Below are 23,278 nucleotides of genomic sequence, written 5' to 3' on the forward strand. Positions count from 1 at the left end.
ATTAGCCAGGCGTGCTGGCACGTGCCTGTAGTCCCAGCTACTCAGGAGGCTGAGGCAGAAGAATCACTTGAACCTGGGAGGCGGAGGTTGCAGTGAGCTGAGATTGCGCCACTGTACTCCAGCCTGGTGACAGAGTGAAACTCTGTCTCAAAAAAAAAAAAAAAAAAAAATTTACATTAAATATAATTTAAAATATTAAAACTAAGTAGTGAGAATTTGCTGTATTCGTGGCATGAAAAAAATGGAAGGTGGCCAGGCATGGTGGCTCACGTCTATAATCCTAGCACTTTGGGAGGCCGAGGCGGGTGGATCACCTGAGCTCAGGAGTTTGAGACCAGCCTGGCCAACATGGTGAAACTCCATCTCTATTAAAAATACAAAAATTAGCTAGGCATGGTGGAGTGTGCCTGTAATCCCAGCTACTTAGGAGGCTGAGGCAGGAGCCTCAGAACCTAGTGGGCAGAGGTTGCGGTGAGTCAAGATCACGCCGTTGCATTCCAACCTGGGCAACAAGAGTGAAACTCCATCTCAAAAATAAATAAATAAGTAAAAAATAAAAAAATATATATTTTTAAAATGAGGGTTTTTTCCTTTATAATTTTTGTTTTTCCATCTTTTGCCATGTCATGTTTAGAATTAAGCAAAAAAAAATTTTTTTAATATATTTTGAAACAGAGCCTCACTCTGTCACTCAGGCTGGAGTGCAGTGATGTGATCATGGCTCACTGCAGCCTCAACCTCCTGAGTTCAGGTGATCCTCCCACCTCAGACTCCTGAGTAGCTGGGACTATAGGTACACACCACCACACCCACCTAATTTGTGTGTGTGTGTGTGTGTGTGTGTTTGAGACAAGTTTTCACCATGTTGCCTAGGCTGGTCTCTTAACTCCTGGGCGTAAGCTATCCACATGCCTTGGCCTCCCAAAGTTGAAGGATCACACCCAACCTCAAGCAAATTTCTCAGTAGCCTCCTGTAACATGTTCATCACAACTCAGGAGTGATAGTGGAAAGGAATGTTTTCCTGTTGAACTTTTGCCTGCCACATCATTTTCATCCTATTGTAATTTTTTTCTTTGATAATGCATTGAAATGTGTTAAAGGAATTCCGCTTCCATACATATTCTAACTCTGCAATTAATGTTTTCCCATGTTCAGTGAGTAATTTTCCATATTACTTTCACATTTTTATGCAATGTCCAGTTTCTTTTGCCACAATAATTATGACTGTTAATGAATTTTCTTTTTACACATGTTTGAAAACGGAGAAATGTCAAGCCCAGGAACTAGTCACTAGTATCATCAAAATAGTAACAGGATAATGAAACAATAAACAATTTTTTAGTGAAGAAAGTTATAAACCGGAATTATTAATTTCAAATAACAAAGAAAGTTAGTAGATTATAGCTGTAAATGTATAAACAGCTTGGGGTACTATTATTTTGTGTTTTTAACGTATTTACATGGGGTAATTCCTGCTCCTCTTTCTTTATACTAGGTGAAGGAATTTGACTCAATATCTCGTTTGGATCAGTGGCTGACCACCATGTTACTTCGCATCAAAAAGTCCATCCAAGGGGATGGAGAAGGAGATGGAGACCTAAAATGAAATGTTTTTGTCTTTGTGGCATGCAGCTAACTCCTGTTTAGTTTTGTCTTAGGGTCAAGTGATCTTTATGGGATGCCCATTTAATGGCTTAATTTTGTTGCATATGAGCCAGACAGCCTGGGTATTGTTTAAGCTCCCCGAGTCTGTGTTGCTGTGAAATGGATGAAGGGGAGGCTCCTGTTCATCTTGTGGTAATGATGGGTTGTTTCATGCTTATCAGAACCCCCAGCGTTTTCTGAGAAGTACTTCAGAATCTCATTCCTCATATTTCATTGGTATTTGTGGAGCCTATGTTTAATGTTGCCATGTGTTTTTATGTCCTTTTTGTTAGACTTGAGTACTCAGCCCAGTTGTTCTCATAGATGCTTTGCATTTTCTCTGTGCTTTGGCATCTGGATATGTTCTTTAAATGTGTGTTTAGTTTAGGACAGTTACTAGGAATGAGTTTATAACTTTATTAGAAATCACTTCTATTTTTGTTATCCTGTGATTATTTTGATGGTGCTAGTGACTAGTTTCTTTGCTTTTTGTGTTGTTCCGTGTGCTAACATGTGCATGGCAAAAATTTAGAATAGCCAGGGTCTGTAGGCATCACATTGTGAGGAAAGGAGCTTTCTGGAAGTACTTGCTTCATGTATGGATGAGTGTCAAAGTGAATTTGATTTGTACTTAGACACACACACACACACACACACACACACACCACAAGATCTATTAGAAATGGAATTTTTCTCTTTTTCTGGAGATAGTTTTCACTTCTAGTTGGAGTGGAAATCCCTTTATATTTGCATTAAAGTATTTTAATTGGCACAGCCCGCTCGTTATTTTCATGTTTATACACTTTCCCACATTGAGGTGGTGTGTTCTGTGCTATGGCTATAGAAATCTTGGTCAGGGCTGGATAGATTATCTAAGTCAAGCTTGAGAATGAATGTAAGTAATTTTCCTGTTTATTGCACATGATGGGTTAGGTGGGGTAAATGTGGTACAGGTATGTACTGTATGCCCAAGTGGGCAAGAACCCCAACTTGTTTCTCAGGGGACTTGATTGTTCTCTTAGCTGGTGGAATATTTTGGCTTATGTGTTTGAACTCTGTCATGTTTAATTGGTTTATATATGTATGCTATCTTGATTCATGAACTTGATTCTATTATTTTATATGCTGATATTTAGACATACTCTTGTCTCCTGAATGTCCTCTGCATATTTTATAGTTAAATGATTTATATTTGAAATGTTTTTGTTGCCATACTTAACCCAGCAGACACTCTGACATCATGGAGCTTCACTGATGACAGATAACGAAACTTTCTATGTTATGTCAGGTAGTAGTAAGTAGTATTGGAATGATGTTTTCATTTTTGATGGCTCTCAACTGGAATTGGTAGGATTTTATTGGGCTGAAGTACAGTGAGTGTTTCCAGGCCAAGGGTCAAGTGTAGGTTGTTTAAGAAATGATGAGTAGGTCAGTCTAGGAAGAAAGAAAGCAGCAGGAAAGGAAGTGGGAAGGGCCAGCCGAGGACAGATTGTAGAGGATCCACATCAGATGGCCACGAGGGCTTGCAGGCTGTAGTTATGGTGGTGACATGCATGAGGTGGGCTGGTAGTGCAGGAAGCTCTGTGATGTCAGAGCATCCACTGGGGGTGGTGATGAAGATGCTCTGTCTGTGGGCCCTAGAATTTAATGTGGATTTCCTCCTTCCTTCCAAGTTCTGAGATTCTTAAATGACAGCTGGCTGTCTCCAGAGGTAAGACCTGGAATGGAGTCCCAGTTGGTACTTTTTCACTCCCTCTTAGAATCTCTTATGAAAAAATGATCAGAAGGAAAAGTGGGGTTTTGTTTCCCTAGCTAATAATATATCCTACAACTAGCCAAATGCACTTTTGTGAAAATGGGGTGTGAGGAATGGTTCTGCAGCTTGAGTCCTCTGGTTTTAAGTAGTTTGTTTCTACTTGTTTAAAGAATCTTCTGGTCTGACCACTTAAAGTAAAAACCAAATGATTTATTTTAGGGCAATTATGTTTAGCTTTCATCATGATACTCCAACAGACCCCTGTCGGAAGGGGTATGTTTTTTTAACAATAGTGTTTGTAACATTTTGTTGTGTCAATTAGAGGGTCACTTGTTTGTATTGCAGTAAACACTGGGACCAGTTCTGGGGTTAATAATTAATTTTTGTTTTTAATATTTCACATAAAAAGAATCAAAGTAACTGTAATGGCTAGAAGATACCTGCCAGAAGATAAAAAAAAGAATGAGAGAAAAAGCCCAGTCAGTGGTGTGCAAACTTACTTCCTTTAAATGTCTCATGGATGTAGGACAGTGACTTGTTTCAAGATGCCTGTGAGCTAGGTCAAGATGTATAGAATGTTACTTATGAACAAAATATAATTGTTTATGGTAAATTCTTGTACTTTAGCAAATCTGGAGTTAGTTCATAGTCAAAGTCAATTAATATTTCTTATAGGAAACTTTTGCTTTTTGTGGCAACATTTTTATAGCTTGTGTGAGTTCCTTTTTTTATTTAATGATTTCAAAGCAGTATTTTTGCACAGTTGTGACCGTGTGTGGTAGTGTCACTGTAACCAAAGTATATGCACCAGCCCTTGTGCATTTATTGTTTCTCCTGATTTTGTGCATTTAAATGTCCAAATGCAAACCTTTGTGACTTCCTCTGGAGGACTTGGCAGCACAGCATGCCCCCGTGACCTGCCTGCTGTGGTATGAGCTGTGACCAAGAGCAGGCTTCCTGCTCCATGGAGTCCTGAGTTGCTCTGGGATAGGGGATTACATTATGAAAACTAACCATGTGTAACAATAAATCTACCTTAGCAGAAAAAGTGTGTTTGTTTTATTTTAATCTGTACAGTAAAGTGGAAATTATCAGTAATATTTTGACGAGTCTTCTTGCTAAATTGGCGTAGGTCAAAAGTAGCTTCCATTGTTTCAAGTTGTTCCCGTTAAGATTAAAGCAACAGACGTTAATACTCTCTAGGCTCCGGTCATTTGGTGGGAATTCCAGGGCACCGTAGTGGTTTTGCAGACTGAGGGTTTAGAAGGAAACCCTGGTTACTTCTGTTGATGCAGTCCACTGAAGTACATGATAACCCAGCAGACCCCACATTCTCATCCCTTTCTTGAATCCTTTAGGGTCTACAGTTACTTGCAAAGTTGAGGAAGGCATAGTTGCTGGAAGACTGGTGGGGAGGTGAGGCACCCCTAAGCCTGACACTCTCCTACCCCAAGAAAGTACCACTCAACTATCTGGTCAGTGTGGGCATTTATCTTAATTTTGCAAGTATCTGCAGGGGAGAGGGGATGCCCCTGGGGAAGGGTCAGTCCCACTGACCACTGGGGCCTGAAGTTCTGGTGAGGAAGAGGACCCATGGTGGGTAGTGCAGGCTGGCTTATCCTACCATCCTATCATAGAGCCTTGACTTCAGGTCCTAAAGTATATTCACAACACTTCAAGTAAGTCAAAGCAAATGTTTTAAATGGTAGAACAAGCTGTCCCCGTCTAGGTGTTCTGAGTTGTTGATCATTCAAAGCCTAAATCAAGTGGCTCTTCTCAGAATCAGTTTCCTAATGAAGATGCCACCATGGTAGTTTAAAAGCTTAGTTTTGTCAGCCTTGGTTAAGACTCCACATACAGATTGCCAAAGGTATGCAGATGATTTTCCAAGTCTCATTTAGGATGATGTGATAGATCGGGGTCCCCAACCCGTTAGAAACTGGGCCCCACGGCAAGAGGTGAGCTGCGGCCAGTGAAGCTTCATCTGTATTTGCAGCCATTCCCTGTGGCTCACATTACCACCTGAGCTCTGCATCCTGTCAGATCAGCAGCGGCATTAGAGTCTCATAGGAATGCGAACCCTATTGAACTGCGCATGCACAGGATCTAGGTTGTACGCTTTTTGTGAGAATCTAATGCCTAATGATCTGTCAGTGTCTCCCATCACCCCCAGATGGGACTGTCAAGTTGCAGGAAAACAGGCTCAGGGCTCCCACTGATTGTACGTTATGGTGCATTGTATAATTATTTCATTGTATATTACAATGCAATAATAATAAAGTGCACAATAAATGTAATGTGCTTGAATCATCCTGAAACCATTCTGTCCCCCCACCTGTGGAAAAATTGTCTTCCACAAAACTGGTCCCTGGTGCCAGAAAGGCTGGGGACTGCTGTGCTAGATGGTCCTCTGATCTGTGTGGCTCTCTCAGTGACATCAGATGAAGTATTGTTACTCCCGAGTACATGAATATCATGACGCTTGGTTAAATTAACAAGTACCCATCTTGTTTCCCAAAAATGAACTCCTTGGAGTGACAAGGTTTATTTAACAGGTTAAAAATTAAATTATACACTCAAATTTACTTGTTTGGATAATCACCTACAGCAAAATCACTTATCTGTAAAAATCACCTTAAATGTCTCCACCACACGGCCAATTTTTTCCAAATGACAACAAAGAATTTGGTAAAACCAAAGGCTGCACATCCCTTTGGAGTTTGGGCTACAGTATTTCACAGAAAATGGTTGGAAAATGGTTGAAGTAAGCTCCTAAATGGCCCTTCTTGAGGCTCTGGGAGAGGCAGTGTGCCAGTACCTGGGCACTTTCCTCATTACACACTTGGGACCAATCCACTCAGAGGGTGGCCTCGCTTCCACTCAGCATGGCTGTGCTTGGACTTGGAGGAATGGGGCAGATGCTCTAGGAGGTCCTCTGTAACCAGTTTCCTACAGGGTTAGGTTTCTCTGTTCTCAGAGACAGAGAAATGTATATAGAAGTCATATCTTTGATGCCTACTTTTTACATTGAAAAAAGTGGCAGAGAACTTAACCACACTTACACATACCCCAGCCTGGTTGCGGCCTGCACATGAGCAGAGGTCAGGATTTCTCCTCTCCAGAATCCCACTGCCAGAGACCAGCTGGGATCCAAGCAGTTAAACAGCTTAATCCTAGGACTGTATGAAATAAAGGCTTATGGACCCTGATTTTACATTTCATTATTCATGTAATTAAGCAAATGATATGTTTCAATTAAGAATCCTATTTCTGCAGAACCTAAATTATAACAGAAATAGATCTTTAAAAAATTGCAAAACTACTTTTACAAAGCAGACATTTATTAACACCATTTTTTTTTGTAGAATTTCTAAAGAAACAAATTCAAGACAAAAATCCCTCCAGTAGGTAACAAAATAATCTATTGTTTCAATTCCTTCTGATCAAGTGACTTTATTCCATAAAACAGTACATCAGCTGGGTAGGTTCGGTCTCCTCTGGATGTGTGACAGTCATTATTTATTTGTTCTGTAAACATAAGTAGGATACAGTGACATTGTCATAACTAAATTTGAAGTAAATTAGTATTGTGACCTCCAAGGGCAGGTGTGAAACATGTTATCAGCACCTGAAACACCTTGTAGTGGTTTCACTAACATAAGTTAAAACATAAGCACTTAGGAAGAAAGTCTTCCCTCATTAATTTCTGACATAGTGCAGCTACATCTTCATCCTGGAACTTACGGACAAAGTACCTTCCTCTTAGAAGATCAAAGTGTTTTCACAGCAAGTTTAATAAATTAAAAATGTAGAGAAAAAAGGAACTAGTGAACAAAAGAATTCTCCAAGGTTCCCTTTTTAAATTAGTATGTTTAAATGTTACATGTGAATCAAAGCATTTCACAAGCACATGGCACATACTCAAGGCCCTAGAACCAAATGTCAACGTTTAGCAAATACAGCAGAATTTGTCTTTTCATTGTGAATTTTTTAAAGCAATAATTAAGTCCTGCATGAAACAGCCAAAGGAGCATTTGAGACAAAGTTACTGGTTCTTCACAATCAACTCTTTAAGGCATAATCGGAGGTAAGTGTGCTGAGACTTTTGGTCCCTTCTGCTATGTTCTCATATGCTCCCAAGGAAACAGACATGTCAGTTACTTGCCTGTTTCCATCTCTAGGTGTGGAAATGAGAAGTCTGGGTTTCTGGAAATTACAGAAATCAAGTCAGAAAAACCTGGCAAAAATATTAATACTCTGTTCTACAATTTGCCACAGTCACCTCATTTTGCAAATAAAATGACTACACAACTTTCAAGTACTCTAAAGCATCTTAATTTTTCACACCTCTGCAAAAAAATACTATATTGTTTTGCTAGACTCTTTGGTAGGACAGCTTTTACCTAATCTGATTTTTTTAAGACTGAAACTGAACAGCCTCATCTCATTTCTTAGGAGATTTTAGACAAACTCATTTGATTTTATGACAAACTTCCTAGCTGCATATGTGCTGAGATTACGCTAGCAGTTTTGCAGGTGTTCAATCTGTCATACCTTGTTTACTGCCTACAAATGGGGGGTGGGGAGGAATGAATGCAACCATCCATTTCTTCAGTTGCATTTGAGGGTCCCCACAGAAAATCAGATTTGCTTCAATTCAACAGGGAAGAAATGGCTGAAAATATGTGGCCCCAGTTTTATTTCAGCTTGGAAGAAAAACACCTTAAAAGTAGTTATGAGAGAAGTAAACCCACATGGAAATATAAGGCAGGGTGAGAAGCCAGGAAGACTGCTAACGACAACATCAGGAGCTGGTTCAGTGCTCTGTACTCTGCAATTAAGACCAGCAGTTGTCTAAACAAGATAATCAAGAATTAGAACGATTAACATACACCCTACACCAGAATTAAGTGAGGTTATGTTCACTGCCTTGTTTGTCAATAAAGTAGCTGAGATCATGCAGATCAGGATTTTTGAGGGAAAGCTTTTAAAATGCTGTGATAAAGCCGTGCAAGTTAGCAGAAGTTCAGGAAAATCTGCAGAGGCCGTTCTTGCCCACATCTTTGCAGGTGAACAATTGTTTATCTTAGCCCCACATCATCTTGAGTTCAGCTACCACACACGCACACTAACAGGATGAGAACTGCTTGAAGCTCTTATTCCATGTTGCTCAAAGAGTGAAGCTGTGTGGGCATCGAGTCTGTCTGTGGGGTCAACTCACTAAGCTCGCTGATGGTGGTGGCCAGCAGGGTGTCCTGGGACACCACGGAGTCATCTGACTTGCAGGCTGTGTCTGCAGAACTGTTCTCCTGCATGGTAGGTACAGTGCCTTGGACTGCAGCCAGGTTGTGGAAATGGCCATTTTCTGCAAAAGACAGCAATTTATCCGAAAGTTTGGACGACACATACTCTTCGTCAGGCTGTTCAGTCTTGTGTCCGTCATCGTTCTTGGGTGAGCCATCTACAATGACAAGGAAAGACTTCCATGGAGTATTCTTATCGTGTATCTATAAGTTAAACACAAAACAAAAGTCACTGAATGTGTCTCTGAACAAGTGCATCTTTTAAAACAACAGTCCCTCTACAACTTCAATTTTCAACTTTCACTAATAAGTACCCGCCTGCCGCCACCCTCACTGTTACAGAGTAGTCATCATGGATTGTGCTTTCCCTGGGCCTTGGGGCTTCATTCACTCCGTGAGTGTTCCACTGCAGAGACAACCCAAGGAGAAAGTACCTGTTGTCTCGTAACCACCTTGGAGAATGGTGGTAGGTATTTCTCTTTAGGGTTCCGTGTATCTAAGGGCAGCAGCTTGTTGCTCAAAAAAGCCAACCCATTGCTTACTGAGGTGTGCCGCCGAAGAGTGGACTTGTCGGTAAATGTCCGTCCGCACGCATTGCACATGAACGGCCTCTCCCCTGTGTGGATGCGGCGGTGACGCTGGAGGGCGTTGAGCTGGGTGAACTGCTTGCCGCACTGGTCACAGCAGTAGGGACGCTCCCCTGAGGCAGGGAGAAAGGAGACTGCTGGTGGGTCTCTTTGGCCTACTGTGCTTAATTCTGAATACACACTTGAATGAATGATGCTGCTGCAAACCACTGGGAAGCCTCAGCATCCAGCATAAGGAAGGTTATGTTGGGAACACCTTAAGGGCTACAAATCTATCTCTATAATACCAAGAATTTATGGCCTACACCAAAAAGGGGCCAAGACATGTGCCTGCAGCAGGTATTATAACTACAGGAATGACACCTGTTTTCCACAGTAATGGAGTTAAAATTACAAGTCCCCTAACAACTGAATATGCATGTGTGCGTGTACATATACTAACATGTACAGATCATCCCTATGTCCACACATCCACATCCACTTCCTACATTCACACCATGACTAAGCTGTCTGTCCTTTTCAGTAAAAACTCCATGTAGCAAAAGGGACTTAGTCTTCTCCCATTGTAAGTGCTCCCACTTTTCAGTTTCTCTGAGTTAGAAACAATCTCTAAAAAAATGCTATTATCACATACAAAGTTTGGCCAGTTTTCTTCAAAAGCTTAGTTCCAAGTAATTTACTGGTAAATCTACAAGTTTTGGAATTTTTTTTTTTTTTTTGGCCAAACTAAACTCCCTTCCCTGGGACGTTCCAACCATACCTGTGTGGACTTTAATATGCTGGTAGAGTGAATTCCGCTGGGCAAAAGTCCTGAAACATACTTCACATTTAAAGGGTTTGGATCCAGTATGGATTCTATTGTGGTGTTTTAAGTACTCCTTAGAAGCAAAACTCTTGCCACATGTTTCACACATAAAAGGTCTTTCACCTACATGAAAAAATGAAATAAAGTCATAAACAATACAGGCATGAAAAACCCATGGAACAGTAGGCCTACACTGTTAAAACCCACGTGAACTCCTCAAAAGTGCCTGTAGGCAGCATGTTACATTTTCTAGTAAAAACTATCATAAAATATACATGTAAGATGCTTGGTACTTACTGAAAGTTGGTGTAAAATATCCTTGGAAATTGCAAGAAAAATTCCATTTGACTAGAATCAAAGAGGTATTGTTTGTTCAGCTGGCTCACATTTTAGAAATTATTCCAAACAAGAAAATAATTTCACAACTTCTGTTTGGAGGAACTGCTGGATTATTTTCAAAGGAACACTTCTATGGATCTTTATCAGAATAAAGGGGAAGTTGACAATGGATATATATCACTATTCTAGAGTAGCAACTCCAATCAACTTGATTGAATTGTAGGACAAAAGTTTTAAATACCATCTCACTTTTTGTAGTTTAATCCCACAAATCAGACTTACCAAATTATTAGCTGTGCCCCTGATTTCACAGACATCAAAATAAAAAGTGACTTTAATAAAATCTTACCATGTTAATATTCTTACCAAAGGACCAATTCTAACTTAATCCTTCATTATAACCTGACCTTGTCCCCAATCCCAAGCTTTCTTTAGACACCAATTCTACTCATTCTGTAGTCGTAACTCATGTCATTAAATGCTAATTTCATGACATTAAATGAGATTTGCATTTAATGACATGAATTATGACTTCAGAATGAGCAGAACTGGTGTCTAATCACACAGATGTGTCTAATGAGTCAGAGACATGTCATCTCTGTCTCACCTGCATTTGAACTTCAGACTTATAAGCCAGTGTTTACAAGTAAGAGTAAAAAATGCAAGCAGAGAAGAAACTTAGAAGAACTGGAACACTTCAGTGCTGTATGCTTCTGTATCTTCCACAAGATTCTGAACCTCAGGGTTACTGTGCTGAAGCAGAATAAAGCCAACTTAAATTTTCTCTGTCACATAATAAATCATAAAGACTTTGGAAAACAGAAATGAGATAATCCTACTACCTTAATATATCATAACAGCTTATTTTCTTCTGGTCTTTTATGTGCAGGTTTTCAATACAGTTGAGGTTAACTGTACGCTTAATTGTGCATTTTAAAGTTGAACATCCAAGCACAGACTTTTTCATGTCGTTCAGAGCCCTTACTCTGAATAGCCGGGTCATAAGCCAGGGTATAGATTTACCAGAGTTTACTGGAGCACTTCCTTGTGCTGTTTCCCATTCTTAGTTAATAAAAATAGCAAGAAGTGGGGATAACAGCATATAGCTCTTCCCATATGTTGGACAATTTCTTTAGGACAGAGTCTTAGAAAAAAAATTTTCAGTTAACAACAGTAAGAACTATTTTATATCTCTTGATACCTAAGACTTGCATGCCAGATCCTATGGCCTGGTGGTATGAAAGCCAAGGCCACATGCACACTAGCAACGAAGGCAGTGGGTGTATGTTTATTCATTTTGCTCACTTACTAGGAAAAGCTATATCATGGCTTGAACCTGCACCACCTTGACAGATGTCAACTTCAAAGTTAATCAATTGCATTTCCTTCTACATCTAGGAAAGACATTCAATCACAACAGCATGGGTATTTACCTGTGTGACACCTTTTATGATAAATCAGCATGTGGTTCTGAGTGAATCTTGCACCACATTCATCACAGACAAAAGGTTTTTCCCCTGTATGAATTCTGAAAGTACAACATTCAGATGATAACTTAGGATGTATTTCAAAGCTTACTTTGCAGTACAATTTCCACTCTATCTTGCAAAAATCATTTATTCCAAGAGACCTAATGAGAATGACTGTAGTGACAGGTCAAGAGCCCATAATCTCCATCCCAAAATAAACTGAGTTTCTGCACAAGGTCAATGGATCCACACATTTTCCCTAAGTCACTGACCGGAATGTTCATCTACACCTGCTCATAAGCCCTGCTGCTGGTGCTATAAGGCATGTGCAGGTAGAGACCAGGCCTTTGCAGATTTTTTAAAACACTAAAGACCACCATCTAATATTTGTAAAGCTATCTCATACAGAATAATCAGCCACAAACACCTTAGGAACTACTGCTGATTAAGTGTCACATGATCAAAAATGTTACTCTCATTTCCTAATATGACATAACCGGTAGAGAAAGGAGAACTGTTCTCAAAATGCTGAAGGTGGCATTTTTAAAATGCATAGGCATTTTAATGTCACAACTAGTATGAAGCAGCAATCAACCATAATTTACTGAGCACTTCCTAAACCAAGTATTTTTAACTTATTAGATAAAGTAAAAGATGAACACCATGCTACTAACCCAAGACTGACCTAGGTTTGAGGGCAGAACTAGAATAGAACAGAAAACAATGGCTTGTTGGGATTTCAAGAATAAACATACTAAGAACTATAAGGAAACTTACTTAAAAACATCACCACACACCTATAGTTCAGAAACATATTAAGAAACAGAAAGCATTGTCTGTCCAGATTCTGGAGTGTAGACTGCCCAGATGGCACTCCTTCCAAGCCTGAGAACCGAAAGACCAGAGACGAATCCTAAAGCCCTAAATGGCATCTCACTGAGGTCTCTACTGAGACTGTGGGACCTGGGGGGTTCACAGAACTCAAGATCTAAATGAAGAGTCAGGAAAGGAGAAATAAAGGCAACGAGGCCCAACTCTTCCTCCAGCACAGCGGGGAAAGCCCGTGGCCACTGTCGCGGTCCCACCAGGGGGACGTCCATGCCAGCAGGGGCGCCCCGGGGGTCTCAGAACAAGGGAGCAGAGCCATCATTCGCAACCCCTCTACCGTGACAGAGAACTCAACGCTGTCTCGAAATAAGCCCCCAGGTTTGGAGCGGAGAAATTAAGCAGTGAGACATCACTGGGTCCAAATCCCAGGACGACCTCAGTGCTTGACACGCCCTTCCAGTGCGCAGGGACCCATCTGGACGGCTCCACGCGTACCTCATGTGCGTCTTGAGCGCAGACGGCTGCGAGAACCTGGCGCCGCACTCAGTGCAGCCGTAGGGCCTGTCTCCCGTGTGTGTGCGCTCGTGCAGCCGCAGCGCAGTCTTGGAGCTCAGGCCCTTTCCGCACTGGCCGCAGCGGTGCCGCTCGCCTCCACCCTCGTGCACCTGCAGCACGTGCCGCTTCACGTCCTTCTTGCGCTTGAACTTCTTGCCGCACAGCTCGCATGGGAAGTGGCGCTCGCTGCTGTGCACGTGGCGCTGGTGGCTCTTCAGGTTGCAGCGGTTGGCGAAGGTCTGGCCGCAGGTGTCGCAGCGGTACACCACTTCGGTGGCCACGCCGTGGCGGTGCTTGCTGTGCTTCAGGAAGCTCTTCTCATACAGAAACGCCTTCTCGCAAATGCTGCACTTAAAGTTGCTCTTCTTCTTCTCCCCTTCTTCGTCCTCCTCCTCCTCCTCCTCCTCCTCTTCCTCCTCCGGCCCTGCTTTCTTCGACACTTCCTCCAACTCAGCACCCACCTGGCAACCCTCATTTTTGGAAATTGGCTCCATCTCTGTGCCCACCCTGTCCGGGCTTTGGTCCTGGGGACACCTGTAGTCCCCCATGTCACCCTCAGCACTTTTCTGCTGCTCTCGGAGTCTTCTCGTATATTTCTTTTTAGGGATCTCCACAAAGACCTTCCTCCCAGCCAACCTTCCACTAGCTCTCCTGATTTTAGGGTAGGGAGGCTTAACTACCTCTTTCTTCTTGTCTAGTTTGTCCTTGGACTTCTTTGGTGGCAAATCTGAAGACATGCCATTGCTGGCTATCTCTCCTGGGTAGCCCAAGGAATCCGTGAGACCATTGGGGTGAGGGCCATCCATGGCCACACTTGCCCTGGGGGCAGGAGCAGCACTAACTTGGGAGCCACTGCTCACCTCCACCTCCTGGGACTCTGAGAAATTTTGCAACTCCAAAAGTACCGACTCTAACATCTGTTTTTTTAACTGAAAACAAGTTTCTGATAAGTCCAAACATTTCAGCTTTTCAGCCATTTCCAGCATTCGCTGCACCCGATCTTCTTCCACCTGTACCTTTGCAGTGTAGACAAACTCAAGAAATGAAGCAAAGTCAGCAACCTGCACTTCATTTAAGTAGACATTAGTCCTAGTACCATCCCCACTCTTCTCGTTAAGGAACACTTCCTTAAAAAACTTGCTGGTGGCAGCCAGCACTGCCTTATGGGCCATGAAGTCTTTGCGGACGCCCTGATACTCCACGCTGACTGTCACATCACACAGGTGACCCAGGAGGCGAAGCTCATGCATCTCATGCAGTAGGTTAAATGGGGAGGATTTGGATTCCAGCAGAACCGCACCGCTTTCCATCTTTCTTCCTTCCAAAAACAGCTTTGAAAAAGAAACAAGAATTATGCATGAGCAACCACTGAAGCAAAAGGACTAAAATTTATGAGGATTCCTTCAGTACTTGAGAAGATACAGACTCATTAACAATCTAGCATTACTCAGGTAAAGATTCGAATGACATTTTACTTCTTAGCACAGTTTTCTAAAGTGAAGTTCCTCATGCATTTTCCTAAGGTAATAAATTGGCATGAAAAAAATAGTGTATTCTAAGATTTGCTCCAGTGATAAACAAATGATGGAAGCTATGATTAGTGAAATACATTAACACAGTATTTTGCTCACCAAGGTCACTGTCTAATTTGCTTACAAATATAGACCCCAAAACTGTAAAAGAATTCATGGCAACAATAACGTCTAGTTCTTTGATCAGGACACCAGATAATTAAAACTCATAGCCACCACCATCTGGGAGCAAATCCAAAACCTTAGGGAATCATTTCTGCCTTTGAAAAGAACCAACTAAATAACTACTTTCCATGAGGAAAACTCGGAAAAGTAGTTCCCAACATCCTAAACTCCTCGTAATTTGAATTATTGTTACTCTACTGAAATAATGCAAGTTCCACAGCTTTTACAAGCTGTGTTCCTTTGAGCAAGCAACTTCTCTGAACCCATTTCCTCCTCTGAAGAAGGCTGACCGGCTGTTACCAGGGTTCCATGAGCCTGAAACTTGCTGGCTAATTGTTATTGGTTTCCCACACATAGGCCAAGGTGCTACAGTGATCCCCATTTCATAGATGAGGACCTAACAGGGTAAAGTCAATGGCTGGTTGGCATCTGAGCCAGGCCCTGGTAGGACTCCGGATTCAACTCAAACTACTCAACACCCTCTTCCCCTCAGCCTCGCCAAAGAGGCAAAGGGCTATCATTAGCCCCTAAATCTTTCCACTGCAGTGGGTATGCAAATTTCACCAACCCCACCCAAGGCCTCCAGATACATTCACCCGCATCATCATTTGTGCTGCTTTCCCCCAACTCCCTGAATATGTTTTCTCCACGAAGTTCGTTCCTGCCCTTCAGTTCCTGAATCTAGCTAGCTTCCTTTTTAATTCCTGTTACCATCCATCCAAAGCACGGTGCCTTCCTTCTAGCCTCCTTCGTCCAGATCACAGATGTCACCTCAGATTCACCATGTCTAGAAAAAAACTTGTCATCATCTTCCCTGCAAAACCAGTCCCACTCCTCTCCCCTTCTCTGGTCTCATCAAAGTTACCGCTCCCTACAACCACCAGTCCCCCAAACACGCAAAAGACTGCTCTCTGGGAGTTCCGCTGTAAACAAGTACCTGTGAGGTTTTTTGGGGTTTTTTTTTTTGTTTTTTTTTTGTTTTTGAGACAGAGTCTCGCTCTGTCGCCCAGGCTGGAGTGCAGTGGCACGATCTCGGCTCACTGCAAGCTCCACCTCCCGGGTTCACGCCATTCTCCTGCCTCAGCCTCCCGAGTAGCTGGGACTACAGGCGCCCGCCACCACGCCCAGCTAATTTTTTTTGTATTTTTAGTGGAAACGGGGTTTCACCTTGTTAGCCAGGATGGTCTCGATGATCTCCTGACCTCGTGATTCGCCCGCCTCGGCCTCCCAAAGTGCTGGGATTACAGGCGTGAGCCACCACGCCCGGCCTACCTATGAGGTTTGATCAATGTCGCCTGAAGGAGACGCCACAGTAAACTGTGAGAACACTGACAAAGCCTAAGCAAGGGATCTATAAGAGTGGGGCGGGGTTTCAGTGGTCCCAGCCCCAGCCTGGGGAAACAAGGCTGCAGAGGGCTGTCAGCCTGATGCCCATACACACTGCCAGCCCTGACTTCCCCAGACCTCTGCCAACAGGGCCCTCGAGGGGACCTGATTTCTCAATCAACAAAGTGGGTCTGAGCGCGATTTCCTATGTTGCTTGGCTACTGGAGTGCAGACACTGGAAGTGGCGACAGGGCCGTCTGCGGCCGGTGACAGCTGCGTGTCCGCCGAAGCTCATTGGCATTCTGGCCGCCTCCCAGTGCGCCCGGCATCTGCACCAACGTCGGCGGCCCCTGAATCCCCGAGGCTCACGGGGCCAGAACCCTTCCCAGGAGACGCTGCTACCGGCAGCCCCGTCCACGGCCACAGGGGCCGGGCTTCCAGGAGGGCTTAAAGCCGCCGCTGTCCTCGCCATCCTCACGGCACCTCCCACCCTGCCCGCGCCACTTGGCCTCCCCAGCGCCCGGACGCCGCTTGGCCACTCCAAAGACCACCCGGAGTACAAACTACTGCAGCCACAGAGAAGCCCCTCCTCGTCCTGACGCGCCGCCTCCCAACGCGGGCATCCGGGGCCGCGTGGATCAGGCCCTCGGGCCGCCCCCTGCCCCCGCTCCCGCATCCCCGAGACCCCGCAGTTCCTCAGAGCAGCCGGGGAGCGCGGACGACAGGAAGGCGGCGGCGGGCGGCGAGGGGCCGGGGCCAGGCCTGCGGGCCACGCACTCACCTTCCAGCCGGCGCCCCCGCTGCCGCCCCTGTCCGCTGGACCAGGCCGGTAGGAACGGCCGGCCCGGCTGGGCGGGGCGTGGTACCCTGCGCGGGCACCGCCGATTGGTCACTGAAGGCCCCTCCCCTACCGCGGTCGGCCCCGCCCCTGGCGGGGCTGAGGAAGCGGCTGAGCGCGCAAGTCGGGCAGCGTAGCTGTTTAGGCAGAGTTACCTGATCTGACGTACACGGGGCCGCGCGACTGACTGGCGACCCCGGATTGCGTCACCCGCCGCATTGCGTCACCCGCCGCGAGCCAAGACCTGCGCCTGCGTAGGAGACACCGACGTCTGCACTGCGGCACGCCACAGCGGGGCGGAGCCAGTCGCGAAAGGTCACGTGAGCGTTCGAGGCGCGTGGTCACTTTCGCGTCCGTTCCTGGCTTCTGGCCGCGAGGCGCCAGAGCTTCCTTGTCCCAGCAGCCTGCGGTCAGGGTGTGCCCTGCAGTTCGCTTCCTACTAAGAGCTGCTCAGGTCCCCGAGGCCGAGCGCACCCGCAGGGCACCGTGGCCACGCGAGGGACCTCGCGTAAAGCCGGGCTTGGAGCTGGCACTCGCCGTGGCTATTGGGGGTGCAGCCGCGCGCAGATGCCTCTACGGTTGCTGGAGAACAGGCGCCAGGCGGGGCGCGGCGCTCTCCTCTGGGGTGCTTTTTCCACGGTGCCCCCGCCCCTGCTGGGGGACCCGGCGCGCCAGGAGCCGGGACTGCACCCTGAGGTCTTTATTGCAGGGCTTTATTTTTCCAGGAGTTCCCTGTCACTACAGAATTCCTCAGAGACCCATCCACTCTTCTGGGGAAAGCACAATTAATGCCCTAAGATTCGCTGACTCCTCGAAATCTTGCTGTTTCCACCAATTCTTGCTCAATACTAACTAAAGCCCGCTTTGAAACACCTGCCTTAAGTCAGACTTCCAGTTTTCCATAAACTGACTGCCTTTTGCTCCCAACCATTGCTAAAGCTTTGCCAGGTCATGCTGTCCCTTACTGTGGCCCGCAGTTAACTCAGCCTTGTCTTATCGATAGGTTGAGTTTGTAATGTTTGGGGACTGTCAAGACAAGTACAAATTTAAAATAAGAGGTTTATTACTTCCTGTTGAAAATAAGAGATTTCCCTCCCTTTTTCTTTGAACATTTACTTTTAGAAAACTGGTAATTAGTGTACGTACTTTTTCCACTCTTTGAAATATATAAATCCTTTTGAAGACTAGGCCTTTTTGTCCGCTTTTTAACCTAGATATATGTTTCTCTAGGACCTTAAGTATCAAGGGAACTAATGCCCCTATCTCCCAGTTTTAATGGGAGAGTAGGAGCCTAACTTCAGTGGGCCCTTTGCTCCAACTTACAAAATTATCTCATAAAGATACAAGTTTCTTTTTCCTCTAGATAAAGCCAATTGGCTAACACAAAGGATCACCCCAATATCAGGTTAGATGAACTGTGTGTGATGAAAAGTGCTGCCAAGTTCCTTTGAGAACTACTTATTGTTTATCTTGAAAACGTGTGTAATGGATTGCTGGGCTGCACAAAAGAGTGGGGTTTCTGTCTTTGCAGTCTCTTAGTGGATTGCCTGTGATGGGTATCACATTCTAGTTTAATGCTTATTCAATTAAAAAGTGTTTTCTTTCTCCACTACCTTTCTGAAGAGGGTTGGGAGATTGTACTTTTAATTGTATTTCCTGAACAGGAGCCAAGTTCCCACACATAGTAGGTGCTCAATAAATATTTGAAGAATGGATGAGTGACAGAAATCTTTCTTAGGCCGACTCTCTTTATATTTGCATTCCATGATTTGAAGAAATTGGAATGGATGCAGTTTTCACTCATGGCTCCAGCAGGCCCGGAATCATGTTTTATGATTTTGTTTTGCATTACAAAAAGGTGGCCAGGCACGGTGGCTCACGCTTGTAATCCCAGCACTTTGGGAGGCTGGGGTGGGCTGATCACTTGAGGTCAGGAGTTGAAGACCAGCCTGGCCAACATGGTGAAACCCCGTCTCTGCTAAAATACAAAAATTAGGCCGAGTACGGTGGCGTGCACCTGTAATTCTAGTACTTTGGGAGGGCGAAGTGGGCAGATCACCTGAGGTCAGAAGTTCAAGACCAGCCTGGCCAACATGGTGAAACCCCTTCTCTACTGAAAATACAAAAAGTAGCCAGGTGAGGTGGCACATGCCTGTAATCCCAGCTATTCAGGAGGCTGAGGCAGAAGAATCGCTTCAACACGGGAGGTAGAGGTTGCAGTGAGAGGAGATTGTGCCACTGCACTCCAGCCTGGGCAACAGAGCGAAACTCTGTCTCAAAAAAACAAAACAAAATTAGCCGGGAGTGGTGGCAGGCACTTGTAATCCCAGATGCTCAGGAGGCTGAGGCAGTAGAGTCACTTGAACCCAGGAGATGGAGGTTGCAGTGAGCTTAGATCATGCCATTCCACTCCAGCCTGGGCAATAGAACGAGACTCCATCTCTGATTACATTAGCTAGCATTCAATGCTGAAAGGATTGCTTTAGTTGAGTGTCTTAATAGCTTTAATGCCTAACCAAAGAAAGAAACAGCATATGATAATCATATATTTTATATTAAAATTATCTTTAGAAATGCTACAGGAATTTATAAACTAGATCAGGTTCCAAGGTAGAAATTACAACAAGCTTATTCAAAGTAACTTCTGGAAATGAATAAGGTAAAAAACACCAGCCTAACACAAAAGTAGCAAAGTATATGGTAAACTAAAAATAAAATTCTAAGCCTCCCAGCTGACTGAACAGACTCCTTCTTGGCCAAGAGGGAGAAAATAAACCTTAAAAACCGAGTTCCTGGCCATGATGGAACAAGAGGTTGGACAGGCCTCATTTCTGTGCATCACCCATCCTAGCATTAAGGTTAATATAGAGGTCATAAGACTCACGGACTCTGTGGCAATACTAAATGATAAACAATGAAGGGCCATGCCCGGCAAGGGTTGTCACGCACCTCTACACTTCAGGAAGAAACTATGCCCTAACTGCCACAAGGTTTTTATTCTCTAGCAGCCAAACAAGCACTGGCTTCTAGATAAGCAATATTCAAACACTGTGCATCTCATCCACCTCCACATGCTGACGCCCCCCATCCCCCGCCATGCCACTTCCACAAATAATTACTACTTTGATTGGACCAGAGGCTGACTGCAGTAACTTTTTCCTGATGGGAAACAACCGAACAGGGGCTGATTCTGGCGGTTTACAGAGGCTGCACACAAGTGCATTAGTGTCCTGAAAAGACCTTTCAACATATAGGGTTAAGTGTAATACATGAATACATGTAAATGCTAAGAGTCCACCCCAAAGTAAACATAAGTCACCTGTAACATGCATGTTTGTCCAGTAAGCATGGGTCAGGATGCGTTTCATGAATATTCATAGCTCTTCCTGTACTTGGCTAAGCCCTTCAGCTTGAATGCCTGTCTTAGGCCCCCTTCCCTCCAGGTGCCTGCCTTTTGAGCTTCTGCCAGAGGCTATGCTTCCCAGCCTGTCAGAAGGGCCACCTTGCAGGTTATCACCCTTTGAAGAAATAAAGCTCTCCTTTCTAAGTTTATGTTTGTTATTTTTTTAAAAATAATACGAATAGACAATTCACTTGAGAGTGTGAATGGCATACTTCACTGACAATGGAATACTATAAAAACAATAATAAACCACTGATAAAACATGAAACTGACAAATACAGTGTTTCATGCTGCAGAACTCTGCACGAGGAAAGTACACGGGAGTGAACTTTTATGTAAGGGCGTTCACTGCAGTGCACTTTTATTAGTGAAACTTTGGAAACAATCTCACCTATAAGAAGATGGTCAATAATTTGATATATCCAAGCACTGGATTATTATGCCGGTCATTAAAACAACGTTTAAAAATATGTGTAATAGCTTGGGGAAATGCTCACCATGTTACAATGAGTAAAGACGGCTACACTATTTTACACAGGGCCTGATTTGGTTTGAAAACAAATCTATAGAAATAGACTGGAAAGAAATGTATCAAATTCTAAACCGCGCTAGGAAGAACGCGGAAGCACGCGCAACCCCGGCGCCCTACCCACTAGACGTCCTCGCTGTCCCTCACCTGCACGGCGGGCGCACGCTCACAGGCTCGTGAGGGCGCGGCCGGTGGGTCAGGCTGGGCGGCGCTCCCCGCCCATTGGCTGTCCCGTAGTCCGGCCCCGCCTCTCCCCGCCTTCTGGAGCTGCTGGTATAGTTCCTTCCAGGGCTCCTTGGAGACGGAGGGCGGGGTTAGGGCGCCGGAGTCACATGGTGCGCGGGATTACTAGCTGACAAAAGCGTCCTCCGAAGGGTCCTGAGCGGTCGCAGGGTAGTGACGTCGGCTGTATCCGGGAGACTGGAACCTGCGGTTGAGTGCCAAACCAGCACGACCCCCTGCGTCTTGGTTTCGGACTGGTGGCCAGCGGGGTCTGGGCTGTGGTTTTACCCAGCTCCTTTGCGGAGCTGCTGTCCTTTCCTCAACATCCCTACTCTGCTGGGCAGCCTACCTCGGTCAGCACGTTCTGGCGAGAGCTGCCCATGGGCGCTCTGGGTTCCGAGAGCTGCTTAGGGCGTGGCGTTCTTGTCATGGGGGAAGAGCAGCCCTCAGAAGAGCGGCGGCCGCGCTCACAGGGAGCCCGGCTCGGGAGAGGGAGCCCCAGGAGGCGTGTGGGCTCTGATCGAGAAAGAACGCCACTGCCTCGTGGGGGCTCTTCCTAATGTGCAGATTCCAAGGCTCTACAGTGCTGCAAAATAGATTACAGTCCAACATCAAATTAAGCAGCTGGGGTTCAATTCAACAGTTGAGTTTTAACACACGCCTTTACCTGCTTTAAAATTGGGCAAGGTGTCACAATGTTAAGCCATTTCTCACAAGGCTCGTTGGTTATGTGTAAGATTTTTTGTTTTTTGATACGGAGTCTCACTGTCGCCCAGACTGGAATGCAGTGGCGCGATCTTGGTTGACTGCAACCTTCGCCTCCTGGGTTCAAGCGATTCTCCTGCCTCAGTTTCCCGAGTAGCTGGGATTACAGGCGCCTGCCACCACGCCCAGCTAATTTTTCTATTTTTAGTAGAGATGGGGTTTCGCCTTTTTGACCAGGCTGGTCTTAAGTTTTGCATCATGGATCCCTCCTCTTACCTAGTCGCAGGCTTTTGTCTACAGGACAAAGTAACTTTCTCCAGTTTTCTGTTTGCTCTTTAAAGGAGAGACTGGGCCCTAAGTTGGCAAGGTGATAGGGGAGGCAGGGCTGGTGTTCAAGGTCGACCAAAGCAGCATCTAAATCTGCTCTTCCCCCAAATTGTCCAAATCAGCAGCAACAGGTGTGCACCTTCCAAACTTGCAGCAGACCACATTCAGAAGTTTCTTGATTTCCTGGTGTTCTGGGCATAGCTGGATCAGAGGTAACGGGTTCACTAGGACTCCTCAGCTTCACTTAATGTCTATTTCAGCTCCCCCGGCCTTCCAATGTCTCTTCCAGATATCTCCAAGCTACTCTCCCCTTCATCTCCTCCGCCCCCAGGCCCCAACTCCTGCCCCTCCCACCCCAGCCCCTGTTCTCCCTGCCCACCCCGTACCCCACTGGAGTGGGTTTTCATCAAACCCAAATCAAAGAAACCAACAGACCTTGCTGTCACCACTACTCCAGTACCTGGAAGTTGAAGCGAGGGAGAGCCGGTGAAACACAGAAAGCAGAACGCCTTCTGTTCTTCACACCACAGGGTTTGTGGACGTGGCCACTATAAGAACAAACTCGCACTGCGTGCTGATTACACTCCTCAGCATAATTAATTTCTTAAACTTTCTAGAATAACTTAAAATTTACAAAAAGTTGTAAACATAAAAACCAGTAAACTCTTCACCTTCATCTGCCTTATAATTAAGGCAGCGGCAGCGCGCTGGACAGAACGGGAGGGGCTTGCGCTTTCCGCCGTTGGGAAACCCCACCCACAGGGACGAGCCGAGCCATCTGCCTGTAACTGCTGCACGGCCGGTTGGTGATGTGTCCCAGAAACGAAGGAGAAGGGTGCCACGCACACCTGTCTTGCCTTCCCGGGTGGCGGGGGCATGGCAAGGGCGGAGCTTCCCGCTGTGCCTTTAGAGTCCGCCGGCAACCAGGCTAGTGTGGGTGGGGA

General features: G+C 45.1%; 2 protein-coding genes across 29 annotated transcripts in view; one reads left to right on the forward strand and one right to left on the reverse strand.

Annotated features, from left to right (window-relative positions):
* Positions 1-4,449, forward strand: part of NAPB (NSF attachment protein beta) — a 50,628-nt gene extending 46,179 nt beyond the window's left edge. For all 6 annotated transcript variants that reach the window (XM_015457631.3, XM_015457633.3, XM_045362394.2 and 3 more), the window contains one exon: positions 1,497-4,449. In XM_015457631.3, the coding sequence (XP_015313117.1) occupies positions 1,497-1,607 (111 nt within the window). In that variant the 3' untranslated portion in view covers positions 1,608-4,449. The remainder of the gene's footprint in view (positions 1-1,496) is intronic.
* A 2,275-nt stretch (positions 4,450-6,724) lies between these two features.
* GZF1 (GDNF inducible zinc finger protein 1) lies at positions 6,725-21,390 on the reverse strand. Of its 23 annotated transcripts, none has more exons than XM_074004626.1 (6): positions 21,228-21,390; positions 13,228-14,618; positions 11,869-11,963; positions 10,052-10,219; positions 9,247-9,404; positions 6,725-8,862 (listed from the first exon to the last, which is right to left on the reverse strand). In XM_074004626.1, exons 2-6 carry the CDS (start codon positions 14,595-14,597, stop codon positions 8,614-8,616), a joined length of 2,040 nt encoding a protein of 679 aa, XP_073860727.1. In that variant the 5' UTR covers positions 14,598-14,618; positions 21,228-21,390; the 3' UTR covers positions 6,725-8,613. The 23 variants fall into 23 exon arrangements, 12 of the variants coding, with proteins under 12 accessions (XP_073860727.1, XP_045218331.2, XP_073860726.1 ...); XM_045362396.3 differs by having other exon boundaries at positions 6,725-8,908; XM_074004625.1 differs by lacking the exon at positions 21,228-21,390 and adding an exon at positions 17,304-17,423.
* Positions 21,391-23,278: the final 1,888 nt, after the last annotated feature.

This window comes from Macaca fascicularis, chromosome 10 (assembly GCF_037993035.2).
Source record: "Macaca fascicularis isolate 582-1 chromosome 10, T2T-MFA8v1.1".
In the NCBI taxonomy this organism is placed as follows: Eukaryota; Metazoa; Chordata; class Mammalia; order Primates; family Cercopithecidae; genus Macaca; species Macaca fascicularis.